The following is a 17,107-nucleotide window of genomic DNA, read 5'->3' as shown; positions in this document are numbered from 1 at the left end:
TTTTGTAAATTATATATACGTGTATGTGTGTGTGTGTGTGTGTATATATATATATATACACACACACACACAATTTTATTTTAAAATCTTTTTTTTTTTTTGTCTTTTTTCTGTGTCCGGCAACGGATTGCAACCCTCAGTGTTGCCCCCGTACCGGACCGGGGACCGGCGACGGGATCGCAAGCCTCGGCGTTGCTCCCGCGCCTCGCTCAGCCAGTGAGCGGGAGCCGGTCTGTACATGGGATCCGAACCCTCGGACGGGAGCGCCGCCGCGCTTCCCAAGCGGCGCACTATCCAGTGCGCCACCGGACCGGCCCCTTAAAATCTTTTTTGAAATAATTTTAGATTTACAGAGAGTTGCAAAGATAGTACAGAATTCCCATGTACTCTTTACTCAGTTTCCCCTAATGTTAACCAGTTACATAAAACCACTATATTCTTAAACTTTTATTTTCTACAGTTATGGTTAGTATGTAGATATATAATTGATTTTTACTTAACCTTTTTATTGATTTTAAATTTTTACTGATTTTAATTGAATTTTAATTGACTACCAACCTTGTTAAACTTACGTATTAATTTGTAATTTAAATAAAATAATTTTTACAGATTTTCTACATACATAATCCCATATCATCTGTGAATAATGAGAGATTTACTTTTTCTTCCCCAATCTTTATGAAATTTATTCTTTTTCATACCCTATTGCACTGTCTAGGACCCCCAAGTGCAACGTTGATAGAAAGCAGTAAGAGTGAGTATCTTTGTCTTGTTTTTAACTTCAAAGAAAAATTTCCATACTTCACCTTTAAACCCGATGTACACTATACAATTTTTTGTAGATATCCTTTATCAATTTAACAAATTTTTCTTTTATTACTAGCTTGCCAAAAATTGTTCATTACTGTTAGAGGTGTTTAACTTATCAGATGCTTTTTTACACATCTACTGAAACGGTTATAATACATTTCTTTATTTTCTTAATGTGGTGAATTACAATAACTTATTTGGGAACATTAATATGCTACATTTCTGGGATAAACCCAATTTTGTTATGAATATTTAAGATATTGATGAACTACTAATATTTTGTTTAGGGTTTTAACTATTGTTCTTATGTCCAAGATTGTCCTAAAATATTCCTTTCTTATGATGCTCTTTTGATTTTTGTTATCGGTATAAAACATAACACAAAAAAATGAGTCATGAAGTGTTCTTCCCACCCTCTTCCTCATTTATTATAAAACAGTTTGAGATTGGCATTATTTCTTCCTTAGATTACTGGTGTAATTCACTGGTGAAGCTACATGGATCTGGTGTTTTCTCCTGGTAAATTTAGAATTAAAGATTCAATTTTGTTTACAGTTTTTGGATCATTCAAATTTTCTGTCTTGCAATTCAGTTTTGCAAGGTTGTATTTTCCCATTTTAAATAAATTTTCAAGAATTTTACATAAAGCTGTTTTTAATATTCTCTTGGAATCTCTGTAATGCCATTAAAATCTGTAGTGAAGTTTCCTTTTTCATTCCCAATTAAACATGCATACTTTTTCTTTGTTGATTAATTTTACTAGAGTTCTATCAATTTCATCACTTATTTCAAAGAACCAACCTGTAACTTTTTCTTAATTTTATATATCGTATGTTTGTTTTGTATATCATTATTTTCTTTTCTCTTTATATTTCCTGTTTCCTTTGTGTTTTTTTTGTTGCTTTGATCCTCTAATTTCTTGCAATGTATGCTTTTATCATTAATTTTAAGCTTTCTTCTATTTTAATATACATACTAAAACTATTTCACTAAGTTCATCTTTATATATCATACAAGTTTTTAAATTTTATATTTTCATAATCATTAAGTTCAAAATATTTTCTAATTTTCATTGTGATTTCTTTGACACATGAATAAAATGTGTTTCAAATCGCAAAATATGAGATTTCCTAATTATCTTTTAACACTGATTTCAATTTGATTTCACTTCAGTAAAAGATTACACTTTGTATGAATTCAAATAGTCAAAATGTACTTAAACATTCTTTATTCCTCCTATATGGTCGATTTTCAAAAACATTAAAAATGTCCTTGAAAACAATAAAATTCTGCAGTATTAGGGCGTGGTCTATTATGCATTTCAATTAGTGCAAGTTTATTACAGTATTTAAATCTTAAATCTTCTACATGCCCCCTCCTTTCTATTGTCTTCTTGTTCTATCAGTTAGTGAGAGAGGTATGTTAAAATCTGTATTATATACATATATTTTAAATTGTTTTATTGTTCCAGTTAATAGAATATTTTATCATTATGAAGTATCTTTGTTTATCTGTAGCTCCTATTTTTTGTCTTAAGTCTGTTTTATCTGATTTTAATAAAGACACACAAGCTTTCTTTCAGTTAGTTCTTGTAGTTAATTTTTTTCATTTTTTTGCATTCAAACTTTCTTTATCATTATATTACAGAAAGTGTCCTTTTAAACAACATTTGTTATTACAATGTGATAATCTTTGTTTTTATTGGTGAAATTAACTTATTCGTGCTTTGTGGAATTGCCGAATCTGATTCTAAAATGTTATATAAAAACACAGAGGAGCCAGATGTAGCTAAGACTATACTGAAGAAGAAAAACAAACCAGGAGATTTGTTCTACCAGATATCAAGACTTCTTGTGAAACTACAGCAATTAAGACAGTCAGATAATGCTCTATTCTTCCCACAAGAACAGACAAAGAGACCTGTGGAATACGATAGGATCTCCATGTGTACAACATTTAACACTGCAGAGCCATAAGGAATGCACAGTCTTTTCAATAAATGGTACTGAATCAACCATGTATTCACATTTAAAAACAAATAAACAAACTTGACCTCTTTATCATGCCATATACAAAGTCAACTCTTGATGAACTGTGTCCCTAAATGTTGAAGCTAAAATTAAAATGTTTAGAAAACAATAAGGAGAATGTTTCGTGACTTTAAGGATCCACAAAAAATACTTAAACAGAATGAAAAAAAGAACTCATTATAAGAAAAAGAATAAGAAAATGTACTATATTACAAAGTTACTTTTATTTATCAAAGGCCACCATTAAGAGGGTTAAAAGACAAAAGATTTCAATACATGAAACCAACGATACATGGAATCTATAAGGAATGCTCAGATCAATAAGTAAAAAGACAAGCTGAAAGTGGAAAAAAGACTTGAATAGGTGCTTCAAAAAATGGTATATAGAAATGATCAATAAACAGATGAACTGCTTTCGCACATGAGTATTCTGGCAAATCAAAGCCGTGGTGATATACTACTATACATTCAACAGAATAGCTAAAATTTTAAAAGACTGACACTAGCAAGTGTTGGAAGGATATGGAACAACAGAAACAGTCACGTGCTGCTGGTAGGAGTATAAATTTTAACAACCACTGCGGAAAACAGTTTGGTGTTATCCATAAAGATTAAACACATGAATATTCCATGACCCAGCAACACCACTTCTAGGCATATACTCAACAGAAATGAGTGTACAGATGCACCAAGAAACATACATAAAATGTTCATCACAGCTTTGTACATAAAAACCTCCAAACTAGAAAAATTCCCTGTATCCATCAAAAGTAGAATATATAAATAAAGTGTGACATTTTCTAAAAATTCTTCTTATGGAATGGAATAGTATATAATAATGAAAATGAATATACTAGTAGCAACAACATGGATGGATCTCACAAACATAATGTTGAGCAAAAGGAGTTAAATACAAAGGAATATATAGTGTGATTTCTTGTATATGAATTTCAAAATCTGGCAAATTAAAATATAGCGTTAGAAATTAGAAAACTGGTTACTTTCAGAAAAGAGAAAGGGGATACTTGTTAAAAAAGGGAATATGGGGTCTTTTGAGGTGCTGATATTATTTTATCTCTTGAGCTGGTTGATGGTTACATATGTGATCACTTTGTGATATTTCATTGAGTTGCACATTCATCTTTTGTACAGTTTTTTGTATGAGTATTATATTTTACAATAAAACAATTTAACAAAAATTTTAAATTCCAAAAAAAGAAAAAAAATTGTGGAATAATCTTTCTGACATAAGAAAATAGGGAAACTAAGTCTGGAACTTGAGATCATGTTCTTTCCAGTGTACTATGGTGCTTCTAAGAAACAAAGTGACATTATATGTTTTGAAGCAAGAGCAACAAAGTTATATTCTTAGACACAGTTAACAAGTTCATTTAGAAAGGAAGCTGAAAGTCCCCCTGCAACATGCAAAAACTAAGACAAAATGTGGAAAAGCTTCAGTTGTCAGGAACCAAAATGTCACGGAAATTTGGAAGAATATGATGATCAAGACCAAGAGGACAAAAGAAGCAGATTGTGATATATAGACCTGACCTTCCATGCTGATGAACTATTATCAATTCCCTAGTGAGGCAGGATTGGTGGTTAAAATTCAACTCTCATTCAAATAATTGTCTTAGAGATGTCTGCAATTAGTTGTATATGTTTAATTTGATTGTGTAAGTCTGGTTACAATTTTATCCATATTGTGATTCATGAGTCATTCTCAAAAATAACCCCTTTTATTTGAAGTCATTAAAATCCTTGACCAAACTGACTGGGGGAAAAAAATCAAAATAAGGATGGCTTCTATTGACAATCAAGTTACTACACTGACAGACTATTGAGATTATTCAGATTGGGTCTTCCTGCATCCAACCTACCTGTGAATGATGAAGGAAGACATCAACACAGCAATAAAGAAACATCTCTGGTCAACAGGAGTGACATAAGACTAACAAAAGAATAGCAGGAGGACAAAGGGCAAAAGGGTCGCTTAGCTCACAAGAGATACTGAAGGAATTCCCTGAATAAGATAAGAGGGACTGGTGGACTAAACTCTGAGATCATTACTGTAGCTATTGTTGTATTAATTGAATTATACACAAAACTACCGTGGCTTAGAGAAATGTAGGTTACTCAATATATCAGCGAGTGAATAAAAGAAAAAAGACTATGAGGAAATGCATCCATTCCCTTTCAAACCCAAATAGTATCCCATAGTTTCCATGACACTTAACTGTAAAAGGTTGGGAAATAATAATATATTTAAATATCTATGGCACTAACCAACTAAGTAATTTAAAATGAACCTAAAAGTGAACAGAAGGGACTATAGTGGTCTATTGGAAAGAGCATAATTAATGCAATTTGTTAGATAATTCAGACTATAAATATTCTTGTGTAATCATTGAGGTAATATTATAGATATATAATCTAATGAGAAAACAATTTGAACCACACGGTAGAGTTAGAGAAATACTTTATATATTTAAAAGTGCATATCAAACTGAAGTTTCAGTAACATCAAAGAGAAGTTTGTTCAGTGATTTATGTGTAGTTTCCCAACATAATGTCCATAGTTTGGACATCAATTGTTATAAAGAAGGCTTAATTCACTTTATACGCTAAAAATCTTGCTGTTTACTTGAATATTTTCCCACAAATAAGTTTTAATTTGACAGTTACACTTGGTAAGCCCTCACATTTCACTTTCTTTGATCCTTGGTATAGGTCCCCTCATTTGCTTTTTTATTTCCTCTCCCTTCAATTTTGATGTCTTTAAACTGTTCTTCCTCATTTTTTTGTTGTTTTAATAAAGAGATTTTGTATTATATTCTTTTCCAAATGTTGATTTTTCTGCTAAGAAAACTTGTCTCACACCATGTACCAGTGGTGTGATGGTAAATGTTTAACATCTGTCTGAGAAGTAGCCCTAATTTGTAGCATTTACTAATTTCTGTGGTGTAAATACTCCCACCATGGCCTGTTTCAAGCTACCAATGTGATGTCATTGAACTCAGATTTGAGTAAAGATACACACAATTAGCTTTCACAAGCCACGAAGAGCCAGCTCCAGCATACTGCTGGTAGGGTAGAAGTTTCTTTATTGATAATCTGGGGAATGTTGCTCTGAAGGAGTATTTCCTTATTATGCTTTTGTTTTCTTGCATGCGCTTCTGTCATCTCCAAAAACCATACCCATTCTGTTGTTTTTGTAATCATTGTTTTACCTCAATGCATGGAACTCATTTGTTTGAACCTTCCATATTTTTCACAGAAATTTTAATTCCTTATGATACTCCATTCCACTCATTCAGCCCCATTACCTGCTTTTATTCTACTCAACATAGCCTTTCCTCTGCAGAAAGAAAAGAAAACAAACAAACCCAAACAGAGCCATCAACAACTCCAAGAGTCTTAATGTCTTTATCTATGCTTTTCCACTACACAATAAATCCTTTTCTTGAAATTGGATTGGCAAAGTTTCTCTTTTATTTAAGACCAAAGTTTAACATACCTTCTCTATTAAAATATCCCTCTATCCACATTGTTAAAACAAATGTTCCTACATTACATTTTCAAAGAACTGTGATTATATTCTTTTTACTTGTACTCGCATTAGAACCTTTGGCACAAAATGGATGCCCAATAAAAGGCTATTTAATGAGTGCACTGATAAATGAATGTCATAGCATGTTTGCTTCCCTATGGAAAAGAAATGCTTTCTTTTATTGGTAACCATAAACTATAATGTATTCAGTTCCCTAGCCCACATTCCTATTAACACCTTCTAACAATATGAAGATCTGCATAATGGAGTTTTAAATTATCCAGATAACTTCCACTTCATTTGTCCTTTGCTGAAACAGATAAACAACAAAAACAACAAAAAATCCACAGTCACTTTGGCTCTGCTTCTCATTAGGCTTGTTGAATGTAAGAAATGCGTCACCGCAGGCCATATCTACACTGGAAAGTATCTTCAGATACTATTTTTCCAAAACAGTTTCACTCTCTTTAGATTATCCATACATTCTCTTTTAGAGTGTGGAGAGGCTTCAAAGTCTAAAAGAAAACCATGGAAAAACATTATTCTGGCATCTCATACATTTTCCCCATATTCAGTTCTCCCGTCCTCTACTCATGAATTGCAATTATTTAGGAGCTTGTAAGCTTTCCCAGATTCACACCAATTCCCCAACGGACTAAACCACAGCCATACATAATCTAAAGGATGAAAAAGATGGCAAAACAACTTCTCCACTCAAAATCCAATGCAAACAAACCCCTGATGTGCAACTTGGACAACAACATCTCAAGAGTTCACCTCAGGGGTGGTTGTCAACACTTACTACAGTCAATTCAGCAGCTTTAGAGCAAAAAGTCATCTTAAAAAGATTATCAACAAATACAATCATTAAGTTTAGCCACTGTTTGTGAAATCCTAGTCAAATGAAAGCAGCTGAGCACACTCAATAGGAGATAGAAGTTATTAAAAAGAAATGGAAAGAGAGAGGAAGGAAGGAAGGAAGGAAGGAAGGAAGGAAGGAAGGAAGGAAGGAAGGAAGGGTAAAGAAAAAAAATTTTAAAGGAAAAGAAAAGAAAAGAAAAAAATTAGAAGCCAAACTTTAAAAAGAATGAGGGAGATCAAGAGAAAACATAGTATACACTCCACTTCTTGGGGAAGGGTTGAACTTTCAGTTCAGGAGTCTGGCATCATCTCAACAGTTTCCAAGTTTGTGAAAAATTATCATGGTTTCTCTCTCTTTCTCTCTCTCTCTCACACACACACAACACACACACACACACACACACACACTTGAAACCGTTATTTATTCTGTTTTGACAGGTGGTCTTTTTTTTTTTTTTTTGTTTTTTTCCATGTCCGGCAACGGATCGCAACCCTCAGTGTCGCCCCCGCACCGGACCAGGACCGGCAACGGGATCGCAACCCCCGGCGTTGCCCCCGCACCTCGCTCAGCCAGTGAGCGGGAACCGGTCTGTATGTGGGATCCGAACCCTCGACGGGAGCGCCGCCGCGCTTCCCAAGCGGCGCACTAGCGCAGTGCGCCACCGGGCCGGCCCCGACAGGTGGTCTTTTAATGGCCATGTTCTCAACTCACTACCCAAGGCTTCTACTACTACATGTCCTCTCCTTTTACTTGCTCGGAGGTTTTCAGTGTTTTCGTTTTAGATTCCATAGGAATGGCAATTGCTTAAAGCTTTTCTCACCTCTTGGGAAAATTTCTTTGAGAGGAAGCAACCCAGGGTGCTACTAATTGGCTTTGCATAACAGTAGGCAAATTAGGCCTCAAAGCAATTGTTGACACTGTTTGCTAACCAGTTCAAATACAGATGACCAAAATCAGATTCTATGGGAACCTAACAGAAGTTTCTATAACTGAATAAAAAATATGTAGCTATTTACATAGGTGTCCCTGGTGCCTTTCCAAGCAACCTAATGATTTTTCTCATTTAGATATTTACATCAATTTTTTACAACACCCAATCTGGTTTTTCCAAGTGCTTCGTTGAAGAAGTTCAAAAATATTAATCATACACTGATTGGACTGATAAATCTAAGTTCTAGACCTTGCCAAGAAAAAGAAAAAAAACTGGACTTCTGGTATGTCTTCAAAATCAGTTGCCTCTAGGAATTTCCTGTACCATGCTCAAATTAGTTTTAATCCAATAGTATATGATTTTGACTGACCTTGTGCATATTTCTTAAAAGAATAGTTAAGAGATGTTTTGCTAAGTAGATCACTTTCATGATAAAAATATCTAAAAAGAAGAAAATGCCTGTTTTGGTTGCAACACTTAAATGAACTATTTTTTTTTAAATCAGGTTTTTTTGATACCCATCTATGTGTCTACACTGATATGCACAGCCAACAGCTCCTGCTGAGTTTACAATTCCTTTGGCTTATGTAATACATATTATTTTGCTGATAATAAGCCATAAGAAGCAGCATTTTGCCATATTGACGTGGCCTGGCCAAGAACAACAAGGGAAAGGAATAGCATTCAAAAAACTGGCAAAATGTTTATGAATTCTAATCCTCTGCACATGAATAAATACATCTGACAAAGTGCAGAGTCCCTCAGAAAGGCCCTTCTTGACCCTTCTAATTTGAGTTCAATTGCATGTTCAGTGTTGAGAAGCCAAAGTCAGTTCTGCCAATGTTTTAAGCTCAAGCTTTTCTACATTTTGTTATTTGTAAAAGTGAAATCCCAGATAATAAGTTATAATTGCTCTATTAATCACTTGAAAATGGAGTTTGGAGGGAAACTGAGATTTAAAATTGCAATAATTGGTATCCAAAAGACATCCCTTTTTATTTTCTTACCTAGAGCTTACCAAATAAAACTACTGTGAAAAATGCATGTATCACTTTTTTTCTAACTGTGAGGTACATGCAATATGCCTTTTATGTTACTTTTTCTAAAGGAATGAAACTTAAAACTTCAATGTAGTCATGATGACCTTTGACCTGGAAAAATACAGAAAACCAGGCCTTGGATTATAAATTATATTGTCAATGAAAGTGAGAAAACTCTTTGTTTTTTGAGTTGTTTCAAGTATTACGTTTTCATTTCCTTTTTTCAAATGAATTATAATGTACAACACACTTGTGTTTTTCTTTCATTTTTCATTTAAAAAAATCCTTTTCTCTCTTAGCTTTATTCCTCTGTGTACTGATAGACCTGACACAATGAAAGTTCAATATACCAAATCCATCTGTTATCCTTAAAATATCTCGTGAGAAATTTACATAGTAGTCTTGTTTATGTCCCTAAGAACTCTTGATGGAAAAAAATACAGAAAGACATATATTAGTCAAACCTATCTTTCCTTAGTTCATGACGAACAGATTTTAGGTTGTGCTTATGCAACTGAAGATAGCCAACCAAAAGGGAGAAGATGGTGTTTGGCTACTGTAATAACTAAATCAAATTTACTGTAAGACATCCAGATAATTAAATTCAATTAAACAGTCAATATGCCCAAAGTAATTATTTCAGTTACCACTTTCTGGAATTTTTAGCAATCTGTGCACCCATACAGGCAAGTTTAAAATTGGCCAGTGATACTTTTATCCCTTCCTCTCTGTCAGGTCTAGTCTTTCTAAAAATAAAGAAAAAAGGCACATGTCTCAAACTTTATATCAGATGATGTCCTCTGGTGTCACTAATTGCTCTATGAAAGCAGTCTATTTGATCTCCAGAAAAGCACATGTACTTAAATGACCACAGACCTCGCAGTCAAAAGGACAAATGGAAGAAGGAAAATATAAAACTTTTTGCTTTTTAGTAAACTCAGATAAATTAAGAAAAACATGTAACTCCACACAACTGAATTTGTTCCAAAACACAGTCACCTCTTATAGAAAGAGATCATAGGGGATATTACTCCATCCTCATTAGAAAATCTCCCTTGAAAGAATAGAGTTGTGCCAAGTGCAGAGATTACAAGAGCACAGGGATGGAATCTCATTTGAATGGGTGTGTTCAAAGAGAGCAAGTGAAATCCCTAATTTCCTTCCACATAGTCAGAAAAGTGGTTGGCTTTTGCAGCTGGGTAACATTTCTTTCTGGGCAGGTCAATCATCAATGGAGCCACAATCCACGGTCTACTCTGATTTTCTGCACATCTGGTGTAAGCCTCTATAACACAAATATTAAAACCAGTCTGCTTCTCTAAAATGTTTCTATATTTAAAATTAAGTAAATGATTTGAGGATATAGGTGACGATGCAAAAAAATGTTATCTGCTGGGCAAACAGAACAACCCAGCATTAACAGATAAAATTGAAATAGCATTTATTTTTTTGTACTACTTTACTGCCCCCCCAAAAGCACCAACATTCTGTTTGACATTATCGGTTCACAGGAATCTCAGAAAGACTCTAACATTTTTGAAAATCTTAGACACCTTGATTTATGTGTGATCTGAAACAGCAGTCTATGTTGACACTAATCATTAGATAATTACATCCTTTGGGTTATTGCATTTTCTAAATTTATACAACAGACTAAAGTACTTGAGCTGTGCTCAAGTTTTTGCTCTCATATTTTTCCTTCAAATTAGAAATGTATATATTTACTTCAATAAATATAGCAAAATAATCATATTGCAGCACTATAGGTTTGTAAGATAATGATAATAAAAGTTATATGTTCAATGTGCGGAAGAAAAGGTACTTTTTTCCCATAAGTATATCTGGGAAAAGTCATAGGCATGTGTTACTGTTAAAAAACAATATAATGATAGATTTTTAATAATATTTTATACACGTTCATTACATAAACCAAGTCATATTTCAAGTGCATGAAAAACAAGGCAAAATAGCTATGGGTACTCATAACACTACCATATATTCACTATGAAAAATAAGTGAATCATTGGAGGGCTTGATCACACCTGTCTTAGAACTGGACAGATCATCTAGGCAACAAATCGACAGAGGAACAGTTAGTCTATCAATTAATCTAACAGTTAATCTAGATAGAGAGAACAAATCTATGGTTATTAGAGTGGGGAAGGGGAGTGGGAAATAGAGGGGGAGGGGGAGGGAGAGAGGAAGGAGGAGGGTGGCGAGATTGAATAAGGGGCATAAAGAATAAGTATGATTTATAATAATGAATATGCTAATAAAAATTAATTACAAAAAGAAAAATAAGTGAATTGCTAACATCAATGAATACATACAAACTGAAATATCTGCTGAATTGCAATTAATTGGTCCAAAAACTGGCCACTGGCCATGATCTGGAAATGAACCTCATAGCAATTGGATCTGAAGTCTGCAGAGTGGTCAGAAAAATATGTTGCAATTTAGTTACGTGATGTGAAAGAAAAAAAGAATGACCGTTGGTCATTTAGATTCAAGTTCAAATCTTGGATCTAATGCATTCTGGCTACATGACTTTGGATGGATTTCTCAGCCTTTTTAAGACTCATTATCACCATCTGGAAGATGAAAATAGTATCTATATCTTCAGTGATGAGAAGAATAGTTTATCAGTATTTTTGAAAAGCTTTTTTTCCCTCCTAAACTAAAATAATCCTACAGGAAATTTCAAAAATATATATATTTTTGAATTTTCTTTCCTATTCAATGCTTTTATGCTCATTGGTTGGGTCAGTAGACAAGACGTAATTTTTCCCCAAGGTTTTCTTTACTAATTTCTGAGCTATATGAATAACCTGATTGAAGGGAGTAGATTCTATACCTGGGAAAAAGTTGTAGCATACAACATGAAACCATGTCAACTTCTCTTAGCTAAGGCTTGCCTTCTTTAATTATAGGAAGAGCAACTATAAGCTTTCTAAGTACATGGGATGTAAAAAAACCCAAATTTTAAAAAAAATATACATGCATATATTACATTCCTGGTTATTTACCGCTGCTCTTTTGTACTTTTATTCTTTTACCTCATTTCCTAGAAGGGCATTTACACAGGCTTCTGATGCATCACAGATGGCTGTGAGATCATGTCCTCCTTCTAGAGCCAACACCACGTGTCCATCAGCCAATGTCGTCAATTGCTTCGTCAAATGACCAAAGCCTACCATAATACAAACAGAACATTTCAAAGTATTAAACCTAGAGAAAATTTCTACAAGAATATAACATAGATTGAGCATTTATTCTATGCAAATTTTTTCCCAGCTTTTTCCGAGTGCTAACTCATCTAATACTGACAATAATTTTATGGGTTAGGTCCTATTATTATCTCTATTTTACAAATGAGAGAACCAAAGCCCAAGGTTCCACAACTAAGAAGTATCACAACCAAGATTTGCCACCAGTCAGTATGGCTTGTCACCAGTGCACAGTACTGCTGTTCATAACACACTCTGTATGCATCTGGATGAAAAACTTGAATATTATTCAGCCAATGTTAACAAGGTAAACTGTTCCATTTGCTTGCCATATGCTTCCTGTCTTCATCATCTGCCTTTACTTTGTTATAAAAGGAAGTTTTCTGTATATTGCCTCAAATTACTTTAATTCATGTTAGATATTTATAGGCATTCTTTTATTAAGAAATGTTTGATACATGCAAAAAAAATTAAATAACATCCATATATGTTATAAAATATAATAATATGACAAACATCTGCTCATACTCCTTCTAACTTAAGGAAAATACATTAGCAATACTTTTGAAACCCCCTGTGTGCATCTCTCTGATAGTATCTGTCCTTATCACTGTGGAAAATCAGAATCCTGAATTTTTGTTTATAATTCTATTGCTTTCCTTTGCTCAATTTGTTTTTGAGCTTTATGAAAATGAGTTCACACTCTTGCAACTTGCTCTTGTCATGCGTTTTGTTAGCCCATCTCTGTTGATGCGTGAAGCTACAGTTCTTTGCTGTCTAGTAGGCCATTTTATATCTGTAGAATTTACTTACCCATTCTCCTATTGACAGATATTTGGGTTCTTTGTCACTACAAAATTCCGGTTATTTGTTATTACAAATAGTATTGTAACCTGAACATTCTTACGCAGGTCTTCTGGTGCACATATGCAATAGTGGAATGTAATTGAGTCTTAAAATCTGCTAAATAATGTCAGATTATCAGCCCTACTCTCAGAAGCAGCATATATAAGAATTCCAGTTGAGTCCCATACTTGCCAACATTTGGTGTGATTTGCCAAGTGGGTCGTGAATAATGGCATCTTACTGTGGTTTCATTAAGTATAGATGAAGTCTTCTACTTCTAGTTTAAATTAGAGATTTTACTTTAAAGGAATGTAAAACAGAGATGGTTTTTCCCTAAAATTTGGTAGTGTTGTGAATTACATTAATTAACATTTCTAATATTAAGCCATCATTGAATTTATGGAATAAAATAAGCCCAGTTGTGATGTCTTATCTTTTTAATACACAGCTCGATTTGTTTTGCTAATGCATTGCTCAGGATTTTTTTTTTCACCTATGTTCATGAATGGGTTAATTTGTAATTTTCCATTTTGTATTGACCATGTTAAATTTTGACATGGTTGGGACCATCTTTTGTCATTATCTGACCCTACAATGTTGAGTAGAAATCTACTGTTAAGCCATTTAGGTCTTGTGTTCTCTTCAAGGGGGATTTTTTGCTATTAATCGAATTTGTTTTAAGGATTATAGGACTACTAATACTTTCTGTATCTTCCTGAGTTATATTTTTCTAGGAATTTGTTTCTTTTATTTAAGTATTTAAAGTAGCTCAAATAAAATTGTTTATTTTCTCTTTTATATGATTTTAGAACTCCAGTGAGAATTATGTGGACATTGTCACTCAATGTCTCCTCAATGTCTATTAACTTCTCTTTCATATTTTCCATATCTCTTTCTGTCCTTCAGTATGTGTATTTTTGATTCAGATCTATCCTCCAAACTTTCTCTCTTCAGATGTCTCTAATCTGCTACTTAACACCATTATTAATATTTTCGTTTTAGTGATTGTATTGTTTAATTGTAGAATTTCTACTTGGTTATATTTCGTAACTTCCTAGGTGTTTTTATAGTTTCTTTACTCCCTGTTTATGCTTTTATTTCTTCTTTTTATTTTTTAGCATAATTATTTTATATTGTGTATCTGATATTTGAAATCTTTTGTTTTAATTTGCTCTTGTTTCTGCCAATTCATCCAAGGAGGCTTAATTCTCCTCTTTTTTTTTCCTTTGTTTTTTTTTCATTTCTTTATTTTTTATTGTAACAGTTGATTGTATATATCTATGGGGTAAGGAGTTGAATATAAATACCTGTATGCAATATGTGATGCTCAAATCAAGACAATTAGTACACTCAACATTATACAATGTAATTTTTTTGTCCCTTTACCAATTCCTCACTGCAACTTTATATGTGAAAAATCTTTGAAGCCTGGTTCAATGGACTGAATGTTTGTGTCACCACAAATTCATATGTTGAAATCCTAATCCCCAATGTGATGGTATTAGGAGGTGGGCCTTCAAGTAATTAAATGGAGTCCTCATGAGTGGGATTAGTGTCCTTATGAAAGGAACCCCAGAGAGCTCTATAGCACTTTTCCTGTTATGTGAGGATACAGGGAAAAGTTGGTCATCTGCAATCTAGAAGGCCCTCACCATGCTGGCACCCTGACCTCAGACTATAGCATCCAGAACTGTGAGAAATAAATTTATGTTATTTATAAGTTATCAGTCAAAGAAACTTTGTTATAGCAACCCGAACTAAGACACCAGGGTTGAGTGTGATATCTGTCTTTAAAGCCTGGGTCAAGCGTGATTTTTGTGTGCTTCTGCTGGATGTCTGGGACACTACCATCTAGAATCAATTTTAAATTATTAGATTGAAGAACTGATCATGGGTTTTTTGTATGGCTTTGTGTGTGTGTGTGTGTGTGTGAGTGTGCACGCGCATGCATGTTTTCTCATATATTGTAAATATAGACTCTAAAACTTGACTACAAATTCTTATGGAGAAGATATTCAGTTTTCTTCCCCTTTATTTTTCTTTCTCTTTCTTTCTTTCTTTCTTTCTTTCTTTCTTTCTTTCTTTCTTTCTTTCTTTTTAATTCCCTTTATTGATTGTGTTAACTAAGATTTATTGTATTATTCAGCAATATTTTCTTTTCTCCTATTCATCCTTTTCTTTACTGTTGGTCCTTTGTCATTCCTGTCTTTATTCTAGTCTCCAGTCAAATTCCCTTCTCTTCATGGGCTCAAGGCCTTGACTCTCTTTTTCAGTATGCAGTAGACTAATATGGAAGCTCTGGCCAACTGGAGATTTTGGGATAAATGGCCCCAAGATAGAGAACATATTCAATATTTGTTCACTTTCCTTCATCTTTTTAGAAGTCATTCATAATTTAAAATGGTAGTTTTTATATTTAATTCAGCATTTTGACATATTTTCATGTAGGAGTGTTTCAGGGTATGTAATCTTTCATATTGCCAAATTTGAACATTTGCTATTCAATATTCAATACTTTTAAAAATTTAACACTGCATTCAACCTGTTCTATTGCAGGGACAACCTTCAATGGGATGAATGAAATTAAATAAAAACACAGGTTTCAATATGACATTTCATTTTTTTTTAATGCTTTATGAACTTCCAGAGAATGAACATTTAAATTTTAAATGAATTACTTTCTTATAATTAAAAGACTTTATTTTTTAGAGCAGTTTTTTGTTTACAGAAAAATTGAGCAGAAAGGAGAGAATTCCCAGATACACCCCCTCCTTTTCCTGTTATTAACCACTTGTATCAGTGTGGTACATTTGTTACAGTTGATAAGCCAATATTGATACATTGTTGTTCACTGAATTCCAGAGTTGGGGTTCACACTTTGTGTTGTACAATTCTGTGGGTTTTGTCAAATGCATAATGTCATGTATCTACCATTATAGTATCATACAGGATAGTTTCACTGCCCTAAAAATCCTTTGTGCTCCACTTACTCATCCCTTCTCTCTGCCCCTCAGCCCCTGGAAACCAATGATCTTTTTTGTCTCTATAGTTCCGTCACTCATTTTTTTAATGTTTACATTAATTCAAAATTTTAACTTCTTGTGTTATCCTTTCTAAATAAGAAAAGACTTGATTTCATCTTCCCTCATTTATATAATATTCATAATATTTAAAATATGTTTATATGCATACATATCAAACCATGAAAGTCTGAAAGAGTAAATTTGAATATGGAAGTGCATGCTCTGCAAGCCTGACTGGGCTGCTTTCAAGCATGACCTTTGATCCTCTCTTAAGTATCATAGTCTTTTGTTTGAAAAGAAGAGAAATCCTGAGAATGTAGTTGGTAGAACTAAATGGAAGCCTATAAAATTGTCAAACAATGAGAACCCAAAACCAAACTAAGTTGATTCCATTTGGGGACAATAAAATAATGTTGTCTTAACTGCTGGAATGCCTTAAGATATCCACCCAATAAACAACTGCCCAGATTTTCAGTTCTAGTCTAGCACTCAAGGTTAGCCATGAACAAGGTGAGTTAATTTGCCCACTATTTTGAAGCACTTTAATATGTTTTATTTTAACTTATTTTTAAATTGAAACATAATTGATTATACACACTTAGGGGGTACAGACTTCACTATCAATATTTGTGTACCACATGTGATGATCAAATCAATATTATTAGCATGCTTATCATTACAAACCATTTTGAAGCACCTTAGTATTATTGATTTCCACGATTTAGCTATTTGGATGGAAGTCACAACGGTCATTTTAAAATTATCCCGTGTTTTTAGATATTTGGCAA

General features: G+C 33.4%; 1 protein-coding gene across 1 annotated transcript in view; it reads right to left on the bottom strand.

Annotated features, from left to right (window-relative positions):
- The window catches only part of LOC103603343 (histone deacetylase 9-like), a 110,900-nt gene that overhangs the window by 32,194 nt on the left and 61,599 nt on the right, over positions 1-17,107 (bottom strand). Inside the window, exon 3 of the mRNA XM_008587834.1 lies at positions 12,280-12,413. Within this exon, the coding sequence (XP_008586056.1) occupies positions 12,280-12,413 (134 nt within the window). The remainder of the gene's footprint in view (positions 1-12,279; positions 12,414-17,107) is intronic.

This window comes from Galeopterus variegatus, unplaced genomic scaffold, assembly GCF_000696425.1.
Source record: "Galeopterus variegatus unplaced genomic scaffold, G_variegatus-3.0.2 Scaffold4562, whole genome shotgun sequence".
Taxonomy (NCBI): Eukaryota; Metazoa; Chordata; class Mammalia; order Dermoptera; family Cynocephalidae; genus Galeopterus; species Galeopterus variegatus.
Note: the sequence above shows the minus strand (reverse complement) of the source record. Positions and strands in the feature narration are given on the sequence as shown.